Genomic DNA, 23,893 nt, shown 5'->3' with positions numbered 1-23,893 from the left:
GCGAGTGACGCCACTCACTCTCTGGTTTGGGAGGAGAGGTGTAAACCATCTGCTCCGAAGCATCCTCAGTCCGGGAAAATAAGATCTTGTGATTTATTAGCAGGCTGTTCATTGCTCAGCCTTGTTTGACTCTTTTGCCTCAGTTTCCTCATTCCACCTGCCAGGGAATATCCTAGCTGCTTACGATCCTGCCTCCCCATCAAAGCTACCCTGAGGAACTCATAAAAAGGAAAAAGCAATTCATGCCGTCCCTGGGAGGCAAGCACAGCTTTGCTCGGCGTTGTTTGGTGCTGTGGTCACGGATACAGACTGCCCCGAGAAGTCCCCATGGTGTGGGCATAGTCACGCCCGTCTCATAAGGTCACAGGTGAACAAAACTCATTAGTCAGTGCAGAAGGATGCCAGAGCCAACCGGACCCAACAAATAGCCGCATCCAAGACGCCACCACCCTGACAGGCAGGCCAGGTGAACGGCCTCTGCTCTGTTCCCTCTCCCCGGACCTCGAGAGTGGGGCCCGGTGGGGTTTCGTCCCGCCTGGACCTGCCCAGTTTCCATTTCTGGTGTCAAGGACTTTCACCCCCTCCCTCCCTCACCGTATGTCTGTGAACGGATCTGCGCACACACGCGAACAGACATTTTGTTCTTGACGCAGGTGGGCTCCAAGGCAGCTGGTCGACCCTGGTCTGTGGCGGCTCCCTCCAGGCCTCGCCTTGAGCGGTCCCCCCGGTGCTGCTCTGCTGCTTGGGGAGACAGAGCCTCTGAGCCCCCGGAACTCGCTTCCCCAGCATGCTCCCCGCACAGCACGCGCAGAGGACAAGCATGTCCTGCGGGAGATCGGAATCGTCCTTCTGCAGGGACCGCTAATTGATGTCAGCGCTCCCTCCTCGCGACATCTTCCTTTCAACCTGCGTGTCTCTCTCAGGTCCACCTTCCTTTCAAACCGAGTCAGGAGCAGACTCTGCCTCTGAACGTCGGCTCTCCCGGGTGGTGCGCTGACGGATTTGTTCCCACCCTGCCCCTGGGCTGCACATTAATTCTAAAGAGAATGCACTTTCTGAGGCTGCCCTTCCTTAAGGACGCTTTTTTACCCCCTCTGCAGAGTGTACTGGGGGCTAGTGTATATTCTCTGTTTTGTTTTATTCCTGGGTTGTTGGGGGGATGGTGATGCCCCTACCCGCACAGGCATCCTCCGTCTCTCTGAGCTAATCTGTGGCAGTCAGGGCTGGCGGTGGGTGTTCTGAAGCGGCGGGGACCCTCTCCACAAAAACATCGTCCTGCCTCAGGCCGTGCCTGTTCCTTTCTAGTTACTCCTAGTGTCCTGCCACGGGGCCTGGTCCCTGCATTTATTGAAAAGAACACAGGGGTTTGTTCTATACAGACAAAGACAGACACAGACACATACTCATACACATAGACATACAGACATACAGAGACACAGACACACACAGACATACACAGATGCACACACAGACACACACACACATATACACATATAGACAGATACACACAGATGCGCATGCATGCACACACACACACGAGAAGTGAGCCTTCCAGAAATGTTCCCTTCATTGCTACCCAAGCCTGCCCCTCTTTCTTAGGAAGGAAGGGTGTGGAGTGATGAGTGGACACGTGTCCTCTGAGTGTGGTCCATGCCTCCTGCACTGTGTGGAGCCTGGGCAGGGGAGGGAGAAGGGGACTGTCCAGGGAGCGGTCACACCTGCCTGGGAACGCAGCTGTGGGAAGAAGCAGGTGGCTCCCTCTCTGCTCACAGTCCATGTGGACGCCCAGCGGTGTGGGACGGGGGAACGGCTGTACTGCTGTTCCAGGTTTCTGTAGGGACCTTTCTGTAATGGAACCAAAGTACCCACAGGACACAGACTCGCTGGGCTCAGCTTAGAAACCAACAACAGAAGTCACATGTTGGAAATGTGTAATTCAGTGATGTTTAGTGCATTCCCCAGGTTGTGCAATGGTCACCACTGTCAAATCCCGGAATGCCTCCCTCACCCCTGAAGGAAACCCCACACCCACTGGTAGTTCTCCATTCCCCTCTGCCCCCAACCCTGGCAGTCACAAGTCTACTCTGCCTCTATGAACTTGCGTATTATGGGCATTTCCTGTAAATAGAGGCACACAGTATGTTGTCATTTGTGACTGGCCTCTTTCACTTAGCATGTATTCAAGGCTCATCCACAGTGAACAGTATCAGTATTTTACTCCTTTTACCCACTGAGTAATATTCCGTTGCATGGATATTCAGCATTTTGTTATTCACTGGGCCTCTGGAATTGAGAGTGCATCACTTCCGGTACCTAAACTATAGTCAACTTTGAAATTGTTGTCTATACTTTCTGTTGAGTAATTAGAATAAATTACATCCATTTTGTGTTGTTAATCTTCACCCCAGGGTATTTTTTCCATTGATTTTTAGAGAGTGGAAAGGAGGGAAGGGGGCGGGGGGGAGAGAGAGAGACATCGATGTGAGAGAGACACATTGATTGGTTGCTTCCCACACATGCCCTGGCCAGGGCTGGGGATCACACTGCAACCCAGGTATGTGCTCTTGATTGGGGATTAAACCCGAAACCCTTTGGTCTGCAGGCCAACGCTCTAACCACTGAGCAACACCGGCCAGAGCTACATCTATTTTTTAATTCATTTCAAAAAATTTTAAAAATTCTTCCCCAAGGATATGTGTGTGTTTGTTTGTTTGTTTTACATCTGTTTAAAAAAAGTAATTTGGGCATCTCAGCAAAAGGAAGAGTAAAAGGGGGAGAAAAGATTTGGGGGCAGAGAGGAGATTTTTGTGTTTTTTTATTCTTTAAAAACAATGGAATTCTATGCAAACCAGGAATTTCCCCCCTTTTTCCTTATGCTCACACATCGCTACACTTTCTCAAGTCTGAAAGCTCAGAGCACAGAGAGCTCGCCCTGGGGGGTGCTGGGTGCCCAGTGAGTGCTGAGGAGAGAATGAAGGGGTAGGAATGAAAACTGCCCTCCCTCCCCCTCCTCCGCCCCCTCCCCCTCCGCCCCCTCCACCACCGGCCTCCTCTCTGTGGAACAGGCAGAGCAGCAGCAGTGGAGGGGCTGCCGGAGGGAGGGGCTTGCCAGAGGGGGAGGGGCTGCAGGCAGGGGGAGGGGGCTGTAGGAGAGGGGAGGGGGCTGTAGGAGAGGGGACAGGCCTGCAGGAGAGGGGGCTTGCAGGAGAGGGGGCTGCAGGAGAGGGGGCTGCAGGAGGGGGGCTGCAGGAGGGGGGAGGGGGCTGCAGGAGGGTGAGGGGGCTGCAGGAGGGGGGCTGTAGGAGGGGAGGGGGCTGAAGGAGGGGGGAGGGGGCTGCAGGAGAGGGGGCTGCAGGAGGGGAGAGGGGGCTGCAGGAGGGGGGAGGGGGCTGCAGGATAGGTCAGCTTTAAGCTTAATTAGAGTCGATGCGTGGGTAGGAGAGCAGACAGAGAGGGTCAGGGAGCGCTTACCCGGCCTTGGAAGGCGCTCCACAAATATAGGGTTGGCTTTTATTGTCGCAGCTGTTAATAAAACAGATGTTCTCGAAGCTAGCCTCCAACCAGTGACAAGACTTGGGAAGTGGCTGTCCCTTGTATTGGTTGCTGAAACCAAATAACAACAAAATGAAAGTTTAATTCCCCTCATAATTTTCTCTGTGGCAGCTGGACTGGGCCAGCGGGGGGCAGGGCCATTTGCTCCTGCTCCTGCACCCCTCAGCCTCCATGAGCCCCAGGGCCCAGGGCGGAGGTGCTGGCAGCCAGAGGAAGGGCCACAGCTCTGCTGAGATGAAGGAACTGTGGGAGCTGCTGGGTGACACCAGAGAGGACCACCCTCCTCTTCGCCCTGAGGTCTCCATGGCAACAGGGGACAGCTGCGAGGCATCCCAGCTATGTGACCTGGGCCTGCGTATCCCCCAGGCTCCCAAAGGGTGCAGGACCATAAATACTGTGAGGCTGCAGCTGCACACACCAGGGCCTGCAACGTGGGGCGCCGTGGAGAGTTCGCTCAGCCCTTCCATGAGCTCTCCTGTGACTGACCCACGAATGAGTGAATGAACAGATGAGGTCATTTCCAGCTGGTTGTTTCCTTTTCCAACCGTCTCCTCCCTCCCTTCCTTCCTTCCCTCCTTCCCTCCTTCCTTCCCTCCTTCCTCCCTCCCTCCCTCCCTCCCTCTGCCCCCTTCCTTCTTCCTTCCTTCCTTCCTTCCTTCCTTCCTTCCTTCCTTCCTTCCTTCCTTCCTTCCCTCCTTCCTTCCTTCCCTCCTTCCTCCCTCCCTCCCTTCCTTCCTTCCTCCCTTCCTCCCTCCCTCCCTCCCTCTCTCCTTCCTTCCTTCCTCCCTTCCTTCCTTCCTTCCTCCCTCCCTCCCTCCCATCCCTCCCTCCCTTCCTTCCTCCCTTCCCTCCTTCCTCCCTCCCTCCCTCCCTCCCTTCCTTCCTTCCCTCCTTCCTCCCTTCCCTCCTTCCTCCCTCCCTCTCTCCTTCCTTCCTTCCTTCCTTCCTTCCTTCCTTCCTTCCTTCCTTCCTTCCTTCCCTCCTTCCTCCCTTCTGTCCCTCCCTCCCTCCCTCCCTTCCTTCCTCCCTTGTTTTCCATGACATACAAACAACTGGGGGCTTCCAGCCTGCACCCCAATGCTGGCAGATGAGTCCCAGATGTCACTCCGCTCTCCAGAATGTCACTCAGAGCTGGATTCCACTGTTTGCAATGCACCCAGTGCCCTGGAAGCGCAAACCGGGCCTCTCAGCTACAGGAAAGGGGAGGTCAGGAGGTGGGTGAGCACAGTCCTTGTGGTGATGTGAGACGGTCAGAGGGACCCCAGGCGGGGCTGGAGGTCCTCCTCAGGTGTCAAGCCCCTGCTCTGTCACTCCTGCAGCCACGTGTAAGCATTTCTGTGCCTGCCAAGCGGGCCGGACCCTCGGAGGTGAATGAGACCAGAGGCGGAGGACGGGGCTCTCGGGCCAGCAGGGGAGGCCATTGCCCTGAACTGACCCCCTGCAAGGTGGCAGAGACACAAAGTGCCCGGTGCAGAGGAGGTGGGGGGTTCCTAGCAGCGGCGTGGAGATAGATCGAGAGGGGAGCTCGGTCTGGGGGCTCTTCTCTACCCTCCTCAGTCTCTGTGGGGGGCAGGCACCCCTCCACCATGCAGTGCCCTGCTTCGAGTCCTTGAAGATGCGCAGACTCGATGTTTAGGACAGCCATGGTCTTTGCCGGTGAGAATGGACGGTTTTCCTTTACTGCTCAGAGACAATCGCTGGACGCCCTGGGAGGTCCGGTTAAGTGAAGAGGACAGGAACCAGGGCCCATGCTGAGCTCCCACCTCCCTGTGTGACAGCAGAGCCTGTCCCGAAACCGCACCTCCCAGAGGTGCCTGGAGCAGTCGGATTTGCCCCGGAGCCAGGGCAGCCTTCCTGGAGGTTCTGGGGTGTTCACTGTGGCTGCCGACAGGGCAGGCAGGAGTTCTGTGCAGCCCGTGGGGACATGAGGCTCTTTGACGTGGGGTGTTCTTTCTTTTTTTTTTTTTATCCTCACCCGAGGACATTTTCCCATTTTTTTTGTTCAGGTAGAGTGGGAGGGAGAGAGAGGCAGAGAGAGAGAGAGAAACATCGACGTGAAAGAGACACATCGAGTGGCTGCCACCCACACGACCGACCAGGGCCGGGGACAAACTGCAACTGAGGTACGTGCCCTTAGCGGGAACCGAATTCGGGTCTCTCTGGACCACAGGTTGACACTCTAACCACTGAGCCAAACCGGCCAGGGCGACGTGGGGTGTTCTTGAAGTGGGGGTGCTCCTGGAAGTGGGGGTGCTCCTGGAAGTGGGGGGTATTCTTAAAGTGGGGGTGCTCCTGGAAGTGGGGGGTGCTCCTAGAAGTGGGGGTGCTCCGCGGGTGGCCCAGGGCTGGGGAAGGGCTTTCTCAGCGAGTGCGGCTCCTGCGGCGGTGGCCTGAGGTCACTCCCAGAGACAGACTTCCCTTGCCACCCTCCGGTCTCACAACAGCATTTGGACAGGCTGGGCTGACTCCGAGGCCGTGCGCTCAGGGTGCTGCGGGGGAGGAATCCGGGCTGAGCCGGCATGACGGGCGCTGCCACGGGGCTGGCACTTGCCTGACCAGGGCTGTCCTCCAGCTCTCCCTTCCCTGTGGCCTCCCAAGTCCCCAGAGCCAGGTGGCCTTGCCCTCCCCTCCGTCACTCTGCGGCTCCCCGGCTGTCTCTGCAGGGCAGGTGTCACCGTCCACCACGTCCTGGAGGTGCTGGTTGCTTTCCTTCCCTCAACGGGGTATAAGCCTCACCAGCGCAGGGATGTATCCTTTTCTTCTTCTTAAAAAAAAAACTGCTATAAATTATTTTTCAACCTCCAAAAAAAGGAGGCCTCCGCATTTCTAAAACTAATTTATACAGAATAAGAAGCAACATTTAAAAAATATATATATTTTTCTCTTTATTGATTTTAGAAAGAGGGAGAGAGAGAGAGAAACATCAGTGAGAACTGGCTGCCTCCTGCACGCCCCCTACTGGGGATCGGGCCCACAACCCGGGCAGGTGCCCTGACGGGGAATCAAACTGGCGACCTCTCAGTCCATGGGACGATGCTCAACCACTGAGCCACACAGTCCGGGTGCAACAGAGTATTATTAACGATAGAAAACCATGCTGTACATGACATCCCCATAATCCGTTTATTTTATAACTGGAAGTTTGTATCTTCTGACCCCTTCACCAATTTCGCCCACCCCTCCCCACGTTCCTGGCAACCACCAAACTGTTCTCTGTATCTAAGAGTTCAAGGGGTTTTTTTAGTTTAGTTTTGTTTTTTAATCTTCACCCAGGGATATTTTTCTTTTTCTGTTCAGATAGACTGGGAGGGAGAGAGACAGAAACATCCACGTGAGAGAGACACATCGACTGGTTGCCTCCCACATGATCCCAACCAGGGCCGGGGACCGAACTGCAACTGAGGTACGTGCCCTTGACCCGAATCGACCCCGTGACTCTTTGGTCCATGGCCGATGCTGAGCCAAACCGGTCAGAGAAAGTTCTAGGGTTTTTTCTTGTTGTTGTTGTTTTTTTAGATTCCACATATAAGTGAGATCATACTGTATTTCTCTTTCTCCACCTGACTTATTTCACTTAGTATAATGTCCTCAAGGTCCATCCATGTTGTCACAAATGGCAAGATTTCATTCTTTTTTATGGATGAATAATGGTCCATTATATATATTTTTTTCTTTCACTAAATGAACCCAAAAGGTTCAGAGTGGAGCAGTGTGGAGGTACAGGGCGAGAACAGTGCCCAAACGGCTCGCCCTTTTTCAGGACTCTGGGACTTCGAACTTTCCCCAGTGTCTGCGGGCCGGCCAGCCCGCCACTGGGCGGTAGCTGCTTTGCCGAGGCCAAGCTGAGCCCGTTGGGGCAGAGCACCACTGTCTGCAGCGGGCACTTGGGGCTCCCACCGGTGTTCTGGGGTCAATAATGAGCACATCTGTATGAACCAGCCTTCCATGCAAAATCCTGAAGATCACGGTCATATTCTTCGCTAAATTTTCTCTTCTTTTCCTGGAGATTCTGGGTCTTTCGGTCATCATTCAAACGTGTTTTCATGTTCCATTGCCATACCAGCCACTGCCTTCCAGGTCAAACTGCAATTCAGGAGTTTGTGTCGGGATGGAGCGGAATGTGTGAGGCTTGGCCTGATCCACTCGGAGCAGAGCGACCCCCACCAGGCGTGTCCCTAGGGTAACTGAGGGGCCTAGAGGGATGTCTCCTCCTTTGCATCATTGTTCAGGATCTATATTTTCTCTTAAGACCTAGACGATAGTGATCTTTCTTGTTCATAACCAACAAATATAAAATCCAAGAAGTGGTTTTTGCATAGTTTTTAAACAAACAAAACTGTACTCAGTAAGAAATGTTTTCCCTAATTGAAGCTAACTGGAGAACATTTTAAGCCAAAATTAAAATTTCAGAGACATTTCTGAAAAACAGCAAATATCATTAAGCCGACAGCTCTCTCTTAGGCTTTTGGATCTGATATCTCTATAGGATTATCTTATGATCCTAAATAAGAAATCAGGACACATACAGGGTATTCCTCTGCTTGGAACGGCAGGGCCTATCCCTTGATGTACCGAGTGAACTCCTATTCATTCTTCAAAACCCAGCCAAGCAGTCACCTCTTCTGGGAAGCCTCCCTTTCACTGACTCGCCTTCAGACTAAATAGTTATATGCTCCCTTGTGGTTTGGATATGCTTTGATGGTTATATGTGAATCAGCAGATTGTAATTTATTGCTGACTTTGTAAGATCCCTGAGGGCAGGGACTATGTCATCTGTACCTCTTGATCCCTTTGACCTAATTGAGGGACTAGCATATCACAGAGCAGTCAGTAAACACTGGTTGAATGGAATGGTAGAACGAGAATGTTTTCTTACTTGTGAATTTAATTATATGAAGTTTTACAATGGTATAAAATGACTTCATATTTAGTTATATGTTTAACAAGTTGCCTTTATTAAAAAGATCAAAATTACATACGGCCACCTGGCTCTGGAGTCTCATCCCAGGTTTATCTAACTTGACAGAGTGACATGCTCATTGACGTTGGAAAGAAATGTCAGACAAAACCATGGGGGTGAGATGGGGGAGTTTTCTGAGGTCATTTCAGTTGCCAAAGGGAAACGATTCACTTGCGAGCAATTTATTCCGCCTCTGACATTATCTTCCTAGCACAGATCGGGTTAGATATCTTGCAGTGGGTGGTTTAATATCTTTGGGGCTACTTGGCCCTTCTCACATATGCACTGTGTGTGTATGAAAACACGTGTAATAAGTATTTGCTAATTAAAGAACTAGCTTCTACTGTTTAAATTAGGTTCCCGGGGAAATCAGGGCATCTCAGCACAGCATCAGTTCACAGGCTGAGGGAATTCTGGGGGGTTAGCCAGTTGGGTTACGACAGGGCAGGGGAGAGTAGTGGGAGTTTGAGCTTCCCATGCTGGAGAAGTAACACCTGCGGTGTCAAAGCACTTTGCTCATTCATTGGTCCACTCCCAGACTCATCCCGGGGCTCACCACAAACACTGCTGTAGCTGTGGCATGTGGTAGGAACCCCCCCCCCCCCCCCCACACACACGAAGTGCTTGAAAGGATGTCCCAGCAGCTTGAAAAGTAAAGAGCTGAGCCGAATGTCATAACTGATTTTGGTTGATGAGGCATAAAATGAGCTCTAACTGGAGTCTTAAAAGGATGGGCGACGGAAAGGTTAACTCAGTCCGGGCTGAACCGCGTCGACCCTGATACTGTATCCCTAACTGTGTCTGTCGCCGCAGACAAAGGAGCCGGGCGTGCGTGAGATGCGTGTGCGGCCTTCAAAGCCGAGCCGTTGCCCCGGCCGGTGTGGCTCGCGGTTGGAGCGTCAGCCCGTGGACCAGAGAGACCCGCGTCCGGTTCCTGCTAAGGGCACGCACTTTGGTTGCAGTTTGTCCCCGGCCCGGGGTTGGGGTCGTGTGAGTGGCGACCACTCGAGGCCGAGTCGTTGTTTATTGGCTTGTTTTGGGATGAGCTGTATCCTTTAGAATAAAAAATAAACTAGGCGAGTTAGCGCCTAGAGTCTGGCTCCCCCGAGCTTCCCCTTTGTTTTCAAGACCCTCGAAAGCAGACCACTGACAGTGGGCGTCCTTTGGGACCAACAAGCTACCAGTGTGACCATGTTAATTTTGTCCCTATCGAGGTTTCGAGGCACTGAGGACATCGGCCAGTGTTCATGGGTTACAGGCTCAGGAGTAGGATCTGTGTGGACAATCCCCAGCACTGGAGGAGCACGCAGATGCTGAACAGAACACAGACCCCGAGTTCGGGGACGGACAGCCTGGTCAGTCGTGGCGGGTGGAGAGTGGGGCAAAGAGGGGGATTTCAGAGGGGGCGGTCGCAGGTGGGGGTGGGTGCGCCACGGAGAGCGATGGTCAGACCAGTTTTGCTCTGGCGAGGGCAGGCCTACAACAGCCTACCAGCAGGCGCCTGAGACCTGGCTCTGGGCTGGAGAACGTGAACTCTTCGGACGACTCCGTGCAGCTTGAGTATTGGAAAACTGGTAGAATTCCCATCAAAATCTAGATTTCTGATAGTCTCTTAAAAGTGGGAAAGTCTAGCCGCAGTGGGCCTGCGTTCCGGCAACAAGCCCTGAGGCTGAGTCACTGAGTCACTGCTGGTGGCCACGCCGGCGCTGTCCCCACCAGCCCTTCTTTCTGTCCCCCTCCTCTGGCTTGTGCCCAGCCTGACCCTGTCAGCTGGCGCTGGGTGTGGGTGTGTGCACTGCAGTGGAAACACGCCCCAAGGTTTACATCTACCAAGTCTCACCCCGGGCTCCTTCCTCTGGGGGCACACTTGGCCAAAGCAAGCCGCACGCGGTGGTTTGGGAAAATGCTTGGTGACTAACGGGGAACATATAATGCAGTTTTCAACGGCGTTAGGATGTTTCCCTCTCCTGATGAGGAAATACGTGGAGAAGAGGCAAGCGTGAGACCCAGAGGGCCTGGAACGCCGACTCCCGGGCAGCTGGACTGGCAGCGAGGTTTGTGTGCGCCGAACCCCCAAGCACAGCCTGCCTGCGGGAATGGCTCTGACACCCACCCTCGCGGCAAGCGTGCAGCTGCGGGGACAGAAGCTAATCGAGGAGGAGGAGAGGGCCCTCCCCGTGCTCCTGCCTTTATTTACAGCAAAAGGCAGAACACTCTGTCACCTTGGAAACTGCCCACAAAGGCAGTGCAAAGCCCTGAGAAATCCGCCTGCTCTCCGAGCGGTGGCTGGGCTAAGCGGTGCGGTGGGGTCCCCTGCCTCTGACCACCCTGGAGCTTGGGGACCGTGCAGTCGGACAGGCTGCTCCGGCTGGAAGAAAGAGCTGTGTGGCCTTCGATGGCCTCTGCTGACCACATGATATGTATCTCCTCGACCTTTGTACTCAAAGATAACCCCGACAGAGGAGAGGGAGCCCGCAGTGTCCAAGCCTGGGACCTCCAGCGGGGGCAGCTCCTTCTCAGCACGGGGCCACTGTGTGGCTTTCTTTACAAGTCTCGGGCAGCCGCCTGGGCCACTTTTACTCCGAAGAAGCCGTCACCGCCTGGTAGATTTCGCCTTCGGTCCCAGAGGCCATCTCTCTTGTCATGCTTGCATACACGTGGTCACTAATCTACTCCAGCAAAGTCCCTCTTCTGTTCTAGGCCGGAGGACACTTGCAGTTAACCCAGAGGTTGGTCACACTTACTGCTGTGTGAGCTTGGAGACCTGATGTGACGTCTGATGTCCTGGTGATGCGACCTCTGCACCACTGAAATGTTCTTGGCCTTTAAAATAGGGTTTTGAGCTTTTCGGACAGGACATAGCCAAAGACAGCCCAGGTCTGTAACCTCAGCTGTGTCGTGGGTCACCACACACCCGAGGCCATTCCTATGTGGTGAGTCCGAAGTTGTAGCAAACTTTGACTTTTGCTGGAGAAAGCATCGAATTTTGTTCTAGATTAAACACCACTGAGATCAAAACTTTATAATAAAGTCCAGTCCGTTTGTATATCGAACTCCAGAGTATGTAAATGTCTTTGCATGGAGCGCGATTTGACACCAAAGGGAACGAGGCAAGTCATTCGTTCATTTGCATAGAGTGTACTGGCATAGATAACGGACAGCAGCCAGGGCGAATGGGACACGGCCCCCAACGCCTTGGCCCTGGCAGACATGACTAATCCATCGCAGCCCAGTTCTTATCGATCCTGCAGTGATGCTCAGGACTCTTCAAGGCAGACTTCCAGGCAGCGGCTGCCGGGACTGGAGCTGACACTCCGGTTGGAATCTGTAAAGTGCAGGTCTAGGTTCTCTACGGTCTATGGAGAGGGCTCGTGAAAGTGCTTTGCAGCGTCTGTGGTGCAAACGGAAGGTGCTCTCACTGTGGTTGTGACCACCACTCCACTAGCTAGAGGTCTGCTCGGGTTGTTCAGCCCGTACTGGGTGCTGAGCGTGGTTGGCACCTTGTCGACGCCGCCGTCGTGTGTGATCCTGGTAACGAAGTCTAGGTGCTCCCGGCATTGCTGCGGACAGCATGTCCCTGAAGCAGTCCCCAAACCAGACAAGGCCCGCGGACTGCAGGGGGCCTGCGCGGGAGAGAAACCGACTGGAGCCTGAAGCCTGGCTTCCCCTTTGCATGTGCGGGTGCCGGCTGACACCCATCCTCTCTGGCCTCAGTTTCCTCCTCTGTGGAGTGGGTTCCAGGACTTCCTCTTAGGGCTGTAGAAAAATGTAGAGGAGTTAACGCACAGCAAGCAAAATGGCCAAAGACCGGTCAATAAGCGGTGCTCTCCAAGTGTTAGTTCCTGAGGCTGGAAGCTGGTTGATGAGGCGCCCTAGGGCTCTTGACTCACTTGCTATTTTAGCAGGACGTTGGTACACCAGGAGGGTCAGGAAACACATTCAGTCAGAAATAGTGTTTTTTAGCACAAGAGAGAAGCCCCCTGGCGTGCCCAGGGGTGGGGACTATGGCAGCCTCCTGGCTGGGAGGAATGGCAGAGTGGCCCGGTACAAAGGGACAACTTGGATGGCTGTGTGGCATCCTGCAGGGGTTGGTGCTGGGAAGAGGAATGTTGGGATCATTGATGGTAATTTGTACCCATAGGCAGTGGGTCTTGAGAGTCCGGCTCTATGATGCCAACATGGTTTACAGGGTGTATTTTCTAACAAAAGAAAGAGGATTTGATTATGCTATATAATAAGACCCTTATTTATTTCACATTGTTAGGACACATGATAGAGCCAATAAGTCAAATTTCCAAATGAATGAACTAGCCCTTTAAGATTGATAGCGTTTTAATCTTTGTGATGGAAAGTTTGCCCAAACACACGTACACTCTGCTACTTTCTTTTCTTTTTTTATCCTCACCAGAGGACTTTTTAAAATTTTTTTATCCTCACTCGAGGACATTTTTGCATTTATCTTGAGATAGAGCGAGAGAGAGAGAGAGGGAGGAAGAGAGAGAAAGAAACATCGACGTGAGAGAGACACATAGAGTGGCTGCCACCCACACAACTTCAACAGGGGCTGGAGACAAACTGCAACCGAGGTACGTGCCCTGAGCGGGAACCGAACCTGGGCCTCTCTGGTCTGTGGGCCGATGCTCTGCCCGCTGAGCCAAACCGACAGGGCTACTTTGCTACTTTCTTAAACAGAGAACAGCCGACATGAAGCCCGTCCTTGGTGCCCCCCAGTCCTCACCAGCGCTGACTAGGTTTTGTTTTGTTTTTTATCCTCACCCGAGGACATTTTGTTCAGATAGAGCGGGAGGGAGAGAGAGAGAGAGAGAGAAACATCGATGTGAAAGGGACACATCGAGTGGTTGCCACCCGCATGACCCAACCAGGGCCAGGGACAAACCGCAACCGAGGTGCATGCCCTTAGCAGGAACCGAACCCAGGTCTCTCCAGACCACAGGCCGACGTTCTAACTGCTGAGCCAAACCGGCCAGGGCTGACTAGGTCTTGTATCCTGGCACGGCAAGGCCCCCAGGACCCGCTGGCATCCACAGCCCAGGGCTCCCCTTAGATGAACAGTGCCCAGACGGCCATGCTTTCTGCGGGCTGAGATCCACACTGTGCACCCCCCCCCCCACTGCTGGGCTGTCACTAGACACTTCCCTTCTCCCAGGGAGACCTTGCTGGGCCTCTCCCACGTCAGCCTTTCAGTTTGATACGAAGTCTGCTTTGGGTGTAGAAGTCATGTGACTCTTTAGAAAATTCTTCCTAAAAAAAATTAGTTTCTAACTTCTGATAGAAGGTCGCAAAGGTTTGCTTGGGAATGGAGTGCAGGTCTTCAAGAGTTATTTGGTCTGTTTGGGGGAATTTTTTTCTTTTTTGGTTAATCCTCACCTGAGGATCTTTCTCCATTGATTTTAGAGAGAGTGGAAGGGAGGGAGGGGGAGAGAGAAACATCCATGTGAGAGAGACACATCGATGGGTTGCCTCCCACACGACCCTGACTGGGGCCAGGGATTAAACCTGCAACCGAGGTACATGACCTTGACTGGGAATTGAACCCGAGACCCTTTGGTCCTTGGGCTGATGCTCTAACCACTGAGCAGCACCAGTCAGGGCTATTTGGGGGGCATTTTAAATTAACTTTCGGTCTTGGCTGTGTTCCCCCAAATTGAAGTTACTGGATGAGGGACTCCAGAGGATGAGCTTTCAGTGTATAAGTAACTGAAATCCTGGGGAGAGGGGACGAGGTGATCCCTCTCACCCCCATCAGCATTGTCCTATTTGCTTTACGGAAGTTTAGTTACTATATATTCTGCATTAATTAGATTGCATCATCACGGCAAAAGCATAATGCAGTGGTGTATAAAACTGAACAATGCAAAATCTTGTTATGGGAATTTAATATTTTAGAGCCTAGATGAAATTCAAACATGAATTTTGTATGAAGAAATAAAACAAAATAGTTTTGTTAGAGTAATTTGCTTTATTACAAGGGAGACCACCCACAGCATCATTAAATACTGTACCGTTAGTCACAGGCAACACTTCCCAGAAAACACATTTAAGACAGACTCCAGACTTGATAAATATCAAGAGGGTGTACGCTGTCCTGCCTCTGCCTGTTTTCCTATTGAAGATCAGCAGGCTTAGTAAAAACAACAGATTTCCTAAAATAAGCATTATCATCCCCAGAGAAGACTGGAAATTGTGAGTTGAGCAACGTCCCTTCGTCCTGACAGGAAGCCTGCATATGTAATCTTTGTGGCGAATAAACATCTTCAATTTCTAGTATTATATCATCCAATTCCAGGAAAACATTATCATAATATGAAATAGATGAGAAAGTAAATCGCAGTCAGAACGATCCGCAATGAGAAATGCCAGGGTTTCCCTTTCCTGGGTTAAGGCGGCTTGCTCAGCGAGGAAAGCTAATGGAAGCTGGTCCTGGGTTCCGATCTCTGTGCCTGTGTGACGTTGGGCAAGTGTCTCAATGTCCCCAACCCCAGTCCCCCTGACCCTCAGGTAGTGGAAGTTCTCCTTCCTTCCCAGGATGGCATCGCACTTACATGAGATAATGTACATTTATGTCCCACCCTACGCTCCCTCTACTTGGACACTGCAGGGCTACACCCCCAGTGTGCTGGTCCTCACTGCCAACTGAGGGCCCCCTCTATGTCTTACCTGCACAGGGGCCTCAGCCACCCGGCCTGGAAGCTCGTGGCTGTCCACGCCTTCTTCATCTCCTTCCTCCCACTGGCTCTAACTCCCTCCTGCCCCCCAATTTGTATCCGATGTGGGAGATCACCTGACCTATGCACACTTCGTGGTGTGTGCTTAACCCACAGTGGGGAAGGCTCAATAACCCAACATTTTGTTGAAGGACGGAATTGTAGTTTTTTTACCTCCGGAAATGATATCTATGGAACTGGACTGAAATAACAGAGCAATTGCTCAATAAATCCCAGTTTGCTCTCTCCCTGTCCCTGCTGGTGCTTAAATTGCTGATGTGTGTGGCTTTCCGGTCACTGGCCCTTGCCCAGCCAACCCATGCTGGACTGGTCCCTGCGGGTATTTCCGGTGGGACCTTCTGGGTATGTCCCATGATCCCACCACCACTGCAACAACAGGAGCTCCAAGGGAGCACTGTGATCCCCTTTTACAGAGAAGGACCCTCAAGCTGGGGGCATTCTGAGTCTCTTGACGGAGGTGAGAGGCAGAACTGGGATCCATCTCGGATCCAGCCGATGCCAGAACCTACCCAACGGCACACTCTGCTCCTTCCTCACTGCGTCTGGTGGCATCTGGCATTTTATATTTAAATGGGATCATGCATTCCTCTCCAAACACTCTTGTTTGGGGTGGGGCTTCCTGTCCCTTTTCCAAGCACTGAGGTGGGCCCCTGATCGCCAGGGCTGGCCAGAGTTCTCCCGCTCTCCTCTGTGCATTGAACCGTATCAGAGGAGCACGAGAGCTCCTTGCGTCTTCATGTCCTCCACAAAGCTTCATGACATGGTCTTCATAGACAGGGCTAAGTTCATCAGGCATGCCCTGGAAAGGGTGGGTTGTCTGTCCTGTCTGGTCACTGCATGTGTTGTTGTGGGTGCTAAATATTTGGAATGTCACCTCTGCTTTCTCATCACAGGAATCCACAGATGTGTGCTCCTGGGAATCTGAGCCAGAAGTTTAATCTGAGGGATGGACACCAGACTCCTGCCCCCTTCAAAGACCCAGATGGGTTTGGGTGAATGATCAGTGACAGAGTGACTTAGGATAGTTTTCCTCCCAGAAGCTGTAGACCTTCAGGCAGGCAGACAGACACCTGCTGGTCTGTGTCACTCTGCTAGGTATGACCAGACACAGCTGAACAAGACTGGACGAACATGACTTAACCTCTGCCCATCCGACATTAAGAATCAATCCTCAGAAAGAAGACAGACACTCCCCAAACCCTGCAACAGTAAATATGATACATTTCTCAGAGTTGTTTTTTTTTTTCTTTCTTTTGATTTTAATGTAGGCTGATGACATAAGTCTAAAGCATAATTCTAGGAAAGAATCTTACAAGGGGACAGAATGTATTTCAAGTGCAGGGCTTTCTGACAGTTTGGCTTTTAAGAGTATCGGAATTACAGACGGATTGCATCCGGCATGCCGGTGCTGATGGGATGCCGTGAGGACCCGAGGCTGGCTGGAAGGGCTCGTGTTTAAACAAGAACGAGTCTAGGCTCAGCAGAAGCGAGGGCTGTGCACGCAAAAAGTGGGCCAGCGGCTCGGAAGGACAGCAGCAAGAGTAGTCTCATGAATTTGCTGACCCTGAACCCGGGGGAAAAATGGACTATGTACCCATCAGACAGTTCTCCGGCAACGGTATCTAGCTTTCTGAGAAGTAATGATCTGTCAAGATTTCAGTGTACACTCTCTGGGAAGTACAGATGTTCTACGTTGTACATTAAGGGTAGACGTAAATCGCAGCAGTCAGCTACAGTCAGTAGGTATGACATACTTAATGAATGCTGATATGTGATCAGGATATAGCCATTAATTGAAGGGAAGCCTTCTCTACTGCTCAAGGAAGAAGGCCTCAGGTGTGTGCCTCTAACCCAGCAGTTCTCAACCTGTGGGTCGCGACCCCTTTGGGGGTTGAACAACCCTTTTACAGGGGACGCCTAAGACCATGGGAAAACACCTATTTCCAATGGCGATTCATAACAGTAGCAAAATTATAGTGATGAAGTAGCAACGAAAATAATTTTATGGTTGGGGGTCACCACAACATGAGGAACTGTATTAAAGGGTGGCGGCATCTGGAGGGTTGAGAACCACTGCTTTAACCCATTTACCAAGTGACCCAAAAGCTGTCAGTATTGAATGAGGCCCAGAGCCAGACAAGGCTCTGAAGCAGGTCAAGTGCTCTGCAAATTGCTCCGCCCTTGGGCCACCTGATCCGGCAGACCCCCTGGTGCTGGAAGTGTGGGTGGCTTTGGGGGATGCCGCTAGGAGCCCTCAGCAGCCTTCCAGAAGAATTGCAACTAGACCCGTAGGATTTTAGAGCAAAGCCCCGCCATCCTGAGTAACTACTGTTCTTTTGAGAAACAGCTCGTGGCCTGCTGCGGGACCTTACCAGAGACTGAATACTTAGCCCTGGGCCACCAAGCTACATGGACCTGAGCTGCCCAGCATAAACCGGGTATGAACGACTCCTGAGGAGGTACACCACACTCCAGAACTCCCTGAATTTTCTCATGTACACAGACGGGCATCTAGGGAGTATGTGTGGGAATGGTTACGAAGGGTGAAGGATAATGGTGGAAGGAACATAACGTTGGATCTGGCTTTTGGACTCAAGGAACTTACATCACCGTCTTTCCTGCTTTTTAGGCCTTCGGACTGCGAATCGTGGGACTTCTCGGCCTCCATAATGGTGCGAGCCAATTCCTTATAAAAAATCCCATACACACACAATGAATTATCTCTGTATCTCCTATTGGTTTCCTCCTTGGGAGAACCCTAATACAGCCAAGTTTTGTAACATTTCTCTGTCTCAATTTCCTCATCCTAGAAAATCGGAAAACACAGATTTCCTACCCTCAGAGTTGTGAGGATTAATACAACAACAAAAGAGTTGATTCACATGAGCTTGCTGAGGTCAAATCAGTGTCTTACACATTTTCATATCCTTAGCACCTAGTCAAGTTTATCGTAGAACGCAGATGGTCATAAATATATTAAATGACGATCACTTTTTAAAAACACTGCTAATATATATAACTGTATGATTCATTCTTTTTAATTGAACAAATATTTATGGGTACCTACTATGCCCAGGCATTATGCTAGGCCCTGGGACCAAATCTGAAAACAAATATTTTCATTGAAAGAAAAATTAGTAATTGACAGACTATGTTAAACTATTTTTTCACACAGAGCTATTCTTTTTTTTTTTTTTTTATCCTCACCCGAGGACATTTTTCCATTTTTTGTACAGATAGAGTGGGAGGGAGAGAGAGAAAGGGAGAGAGAGAGAGAAACATCGACGTGAAGAGACACATCGAGTGGCTGCCACCCGCACGACCAACTAGGGCCGGGGACAAACTTGCAACCAAAGTACGTGCCCTTAGCGGGAACCGAACCCGGGTCTCTCCGGACCGCAGGCCGACGCTCTAACCGCTGAGCCAAACTGGCCAGGGCCACACAGAGCTATTCTTACTGGTGCTGTATTATTCATCCCATGAAAAATTTCTTTTATTGAATGAAACAATAAAGAATGATATTACTTTAGAACCAAAGGTCAAAACCAATATTAACTAGAAAACAGGAATTTAAGTGAGGGTACTTGAGTTATTTTTTCTTAGTAAAGTTGATTTCAAATTTGTTGCCTTCAGAGCAAAGGCATGTACTGTGTTTCACATAGGTTGACCATTCTGAGACTTCCCCTATAGTAATGCTAGTGAGTATAATTTAGGCCATGTTTTCAGATTAATTGCAACATGATTAAATCGTGCATTTCCTTATCTGGGTGTTGGTTGGTGTGGCTTGAAATAATTAGATTACAGGGTGGCCCAATTATTTGGTGTAAACAGTCATGCACACACCCTAAGGCTTAATTACCGTGAGTAAATCAATCCCAGCCCAAGTTCATTGGCTGTAACTAACAATAGCTTTCTCGAACTATACTTTCACTGCGGTAAGGAATTCAACCAGCAGCCTAGGACCCGTGACGAAAACTCGAGCCTTTTGAAACAACTGTTGACCATTTCTTAGAAATGAATTTTTTTCAGCGTAGAATCTGTGATTCTACCCAATTTAAGTTTTACAGTCATTTCTCTCTCTGTGGGGCAATCCTGGACAATTTTTTAAAACTTTCTTTTTTTTTTTTTTGCTGACCATAAAATACACTTTTCTTTTTACCCTCTGATTGTCTAACCGCTGTGCTGTATACCTGGAACTAATACAAAATAATACTGAATGGACACTGCCATCGACAAACGAAATAAAAAACTGGAAAAACATCTTAAGGCTTTAGTGAGACTTGGTAGAAGAATTACGCCGGGTCTTGTCCAGGGAAGTGGACCATCCGAGCTAAAGAACTCTTAGGACAGAATGGCTAGTTACAAAGAGAGATTCCCAGTGGAAAACTATCATCTTTACAGGGCTACGCAGCCAAGTCCAACTCGTAAAGCCGCGCGGGTTTTGCTATCCCTAGGTGGTCAGCTTCCACGTTCCCGCTGGGCGAACAGCAGTTCCCGGGCAGGGGGAGGGGAGGAAGCCCCGGGCCCGGGCCGGGCCGGCGGGGAGCAGCGCGGTCGCCGGCCGCCCGGCCGCGCGGCAGCCACAGCCCCGGGGACCGGGAGGGCGGAAGGGAGCCGGGCCGAGGCAGGGAGCGCGGGGCTGCGGCTCCGCAGGGCCGGGGGCGGGGACTCGTGCGGATTCAAATTTCGAGCGGGACGCCGGCCGGGACTCAGCAGGTGCGTCGGCCCGGCCCCCGCGGCGGGCGTTTCCGCCCTACCTGCCCGCAGGGCCGGAAGTCACCTAGCGGAGGCGCGGCCCCGCCCTGGGGCCGGCGTTCCAGGCGCGCGCGAAGCCCGAGAAAGTGTTCGCCCACGTGCAGTCACGCGTCTTCACGCTCCGGGCCGCCGGGCCCCTGTGCTTCCTCTAGAGTGCCCTGGGCCCTGGGGGGACGGCCGCCAAGGCGGGCGGGCGGGCGGGCAGCGAGGCGGCGGAGGGGACGGGCTGGGAGAGGCACGAGCGCTCCACGTACTTCACCGCACAGGTTACGCGGCAGGAGGGCGCCCCCGGGGGCGCGCATGCGCCGCCTGCCCTTCAGGCGCCGGGAGAGAGTCGCGCATGTGCAGAACCCAGGCGGAAAAATGGAGCGAAAGGGTGACTGGCAGGTTGAGGGCGCTTTAGCGACTGAGGAGCCGCGGCGGCCGGGCGGCGCGTGCGCAGAGCACGCGAAGGGGTGGGGCTCCTCCACGAGGGCGGCCTCGCGCGCCCCCTGTCGCGCGCCCGGGGCCAGGAAGGCGCGGGAGGGGCGGGGAGGAGGGGGCGGCGTGGAGGGCGGGCGGGGGGAGGGGAGCCGGAGCGAGGGAGGGCTTATCGACCCGGCGATTTTGGTTAAAATATTCAAAATGGCGGACGGAGGAGCAGCGAGTCAAGATGAGAGTTCAGCCGCGGCGGCAGCAGCAGCAGGTAATCATTACGGCATTTTACATATTCATATTCATACTCGAGCCCGCTCCCGCGGCCCCCCCGCGACTTAGCATAATTTATTAGTACTCAGGATTATTATAATTAACGGCGGGGAGCTGGGGGGCCGCGGAGCGCCGAGCCCCCGCCGGGCGCCGAGCGGAGGGGGAGAGAGGCTCCGGGCGGCCGGGCGGAGGGGCGCCCGGGGCACCGGGGGCTGCGGCCCGGCCCGCCGGCCGCCCGGCCCGGCCTCCGCCGCCGCCGCCGCGCCGGCCCGAGCCCGAGCGGGTCCGGGGCCGCGGAGGACAATGAAGACGTTTACATATTCATAGCGGCGGGCGGCGGGCGGCCGGCGGGCGGGGGGGGCGTGGAGGGCGGCGGCGGCACAATGCCGGGAGCGGCGGCCCGGGCGGACCGGCGGCCGCACCGAGCGCGCGTGCCCCGGGCGCGGCGCGGGCGGGGGGCGTCCGCGGGGAGCGCCGCCGCCGCCCGGGCCCCGGGGTCCGGCCGGGGTCACGGCCCCGCACCGCGCCGCGCACGCCCGTCCCCCGGGGGGCGGCCCGCCCCGAGCAGGCCCGCGCTCGGGGTGCGCAGCGCGGCGGGTGGGCGCCCCTCCGCGCCCTCGGGGGACCCCCGGGAAGTGCCCCTCGGAGAGCACGTCCCCGGGCCGCCGCATGTGCTCGGGCCGGCGGTCCGCACCCCGCGGGTCCCCGTCGGGCGCAGTCCCGGGGGAGCGGGTGGGAGGCGCCGGCGTGCTGTGGCCCCCGCGCCCCTCCCGGACCGCGCTGCCGGGCCGGGGTCGGGCCCCGCGGCCCCCGAGCGCCCCCCGGGCCCCGGAGCGCGGCGGGGAGGCCGGCCGGCCCCGGGACCCCTGGCCTGACAAGTTGCTCAGATCCCGGCCTCCTGCGGGGAGCGGGGATCGCCGCCCCGGTCTGCGGCCGCGTCTGCTCGCCGGGGGCTGGGTCCTCCCCGCTCGCTGCTGCGCGGATCCTCTCTCATTTGAATAATGTCTAATTCGGGGAGGTTTATATTATTGAAATGGCCGCCTGGCTTTCCCCGCCTCTCATGTTTAGTAATTCAGACCTTTAATAACAGCCACTCACAGCCCAACGCCGTGTTTATATTTTACATTCGCCCCATGTGCTTTTGTGGTTCGATATGATTCTTTTTTTTTTTTTTTTCCTCCTTGGCAATCCACAGGGCTCTGAGATCAAACCCAGGCTGTGCCGGGAAGAGCAGGGGGAGCAGGCCTGGCTCCTCCTGCAGTTGCCTAGGCCTCATGTTCTCTGCCGCCTGATTTATTTACTAATAACCAAAATGACTCCCCCCACCCAGTCCTCACCCATCCCCTCCTCCTCGGGCACAGCTGACCCTCCTGGGGCCTCACCAGCATTACAGCAGCCTGGAGCCTGAGCATCAACTCTGCCTTGTTTTGTTTTCTCTTAAAAAGACTTGCTTAGAGTGTGCAGGAATATTGGGCCTTCGTGGGGGGAGCACTGTCCTGTTTTCAGAGGCCAGATGAAGTGTATTTGGGTTTCACTTTGTTTTGGTGACAGATACCCCTAGCCTCCTGGCTCCCACCCCCAAATTAGGCATTTGCAAGCTTTATAAAGGTGGGTCTGCAGGGTTTCTAACACCAGTTTTTTTGGCTTTTGTTTTTTTCAGTTGTGGAATAGCTAAGTATTTTAGAAATCGCAATTGACGGCACTTTCAGAAGTTCTCAGAGCTGTGCTCCCTTTTCAGCCTCTTTATTGGAATTTAAAACGGGGCTGCGACCAGTTCTGTGTTGTCACAGACTTGCTTGTGTTAATTGCAGCACTCCCGGACAGCAATGGGTTCTGTTTTCTTTGAGTGTTTGTGTCATGGTTAAATGAGTGAAAATGGAGGAATAAACACGGGCATTGTGTCCACCCTGATCTCGGGATTGACTCCCTTCCCAGCACACCCGCCCCTCTCCTTTAAGTTGTCAGAACTGATTCTATGTTCTGCATGGATTTAGGGCAGCGGGCGTGTGAAAGGCAGGTTGACTTTGGCGAAGAAGAAACCGTGATTTTGATTTTTGGTCTTTCCCTTGGTCAAGTTTTCTTTGCATTTTATTTTGTGTAGTTGTAGTGTGTTGTTTAAGTCAGGGTCTTGCTTCTCATGTGATTTTACCCTGGCCAGTAGAGTTGTTTAACACTGATGTGTTACACCTCTGACATTATGTTAAGGCACTTTAGGGTCAGTTGCAAGCTATAGATTTGGGGAGACTTTGGTCTTCACTTTCACTTGTAACAAAATTCTAGAAGCCAGCCAATTTCAAATGACCAATTCTCACCATTTTTCCTCTTTAACCTCCAGTAGGCAGGCCCTGAAACGCAGCAGGGAAAAAAATCTGTAGCTTCCACGAGAATGTGCAGGCGAGTGACTGCTTCAGAGACCTGAAGCATGAGGTCAGGTGGACAAAATGGAATATGATTTCGTGTCTTAAATACATATGTTTTTGTACCCAGTCCCAAGATGTGGTCAAACTGATGATGTCATTGGACAGAGGACAAGGTGCAGTTAATTTGATTTATTGTCCTGAGGTGAAGTGTAGCAGTGAAACCTTCTCATAGGGAAACCATTTATCTCGGGACAATTTCCTTTATAGCTGCAATTTAACCACCACCGAGGCTGTAGGTATTTTATCCAAGAGGAGAAAATGTACATTGCATTTTACAAACAAAATTTCACTGGTACATTTTCTGTAATACAGAAAAGGATGAGTATTATTAACTGGCTTTTTATATTCTGGTTGGCTTTTCATGCTATTGTAAAAATTCATTTCCTTAAATTCTCATATGGAGACTTTAGGCCTTAAATAAGTGTTATCCTGAAAGTGACACAGATGCAGACTCGTTTTAGGTGGTTCCCTCATGATCCCCCAGCGCCAACAAGCAGTGTGTTTCCTGACTTAATCAGAACACAGCCCAGGCCAGAGGAGAGACCTCGTGTGTGCCTATACCTATTTCCACGAAGTTGCGAATGAGGGCTGTCCTTTTAGGTTGAAAACAGTGTTTTAAATAAGGTAGAATACTTACGGGGAAGCATGTGTTTTGCAGACAGTTTTTAAAAGTAAAATTCAGAATTCTTTTTGGGTTTGCTTAGTCTGGACAAGTGTGTGCATTTTATTTTGATTGATTAGTGATTTTAAAAATTGTCCCATTGTCAGGTAGT

At 52.7% G+C, this 23,893-nt stretch overlaps 1 protein-coding gene across 1 annotated transcript in view; it reads left to right on the top strand.

The window, feature by feature from the left end:
- Nucleotides 1–20,633: 20,633 nt before the first annotated feature.
- The window catches only part of POU2F1 (POU class 2 homeobox 1), a 103,725-nt gene continuing 100,465 nt past the window's right edge, over nt 20,634–23,893 (top strand). Inside the window, exon 1 of the mRNA XM_036272931.1 lies at nt 20,634–20,698. Within this exon, the coding sequence (XP_036128824.1) occupies nt 20,638–20,698 (61 nt within the window). The 5' untranslated portion in view covers nt 20,634–20,637. The remainder of the gene's footprint in view (nt 20,699–23,893) is intronic.

Source organism: Molossus molossus, unplaced genomic scaffold (genome assembly GCF_014108415.1).
Source record: "Molossus molossus isolate mMolMol1 unplaced genomic scaffold, mMolMol1.p scaffold_m16_p_20, whole genome shotgun sequence".
Classification (NCBI taxonomy): domain Eukaryota; kingdom Metazoa; phylum Chordata; class Mammalia; order Chiroptera; family Molossidae; genus Molossus; species Molossus molossus.
Note: the sequence above shows the minus strand (reverse complement) of the source record. Positions and strands in the feature narration are given on the sequence as shown.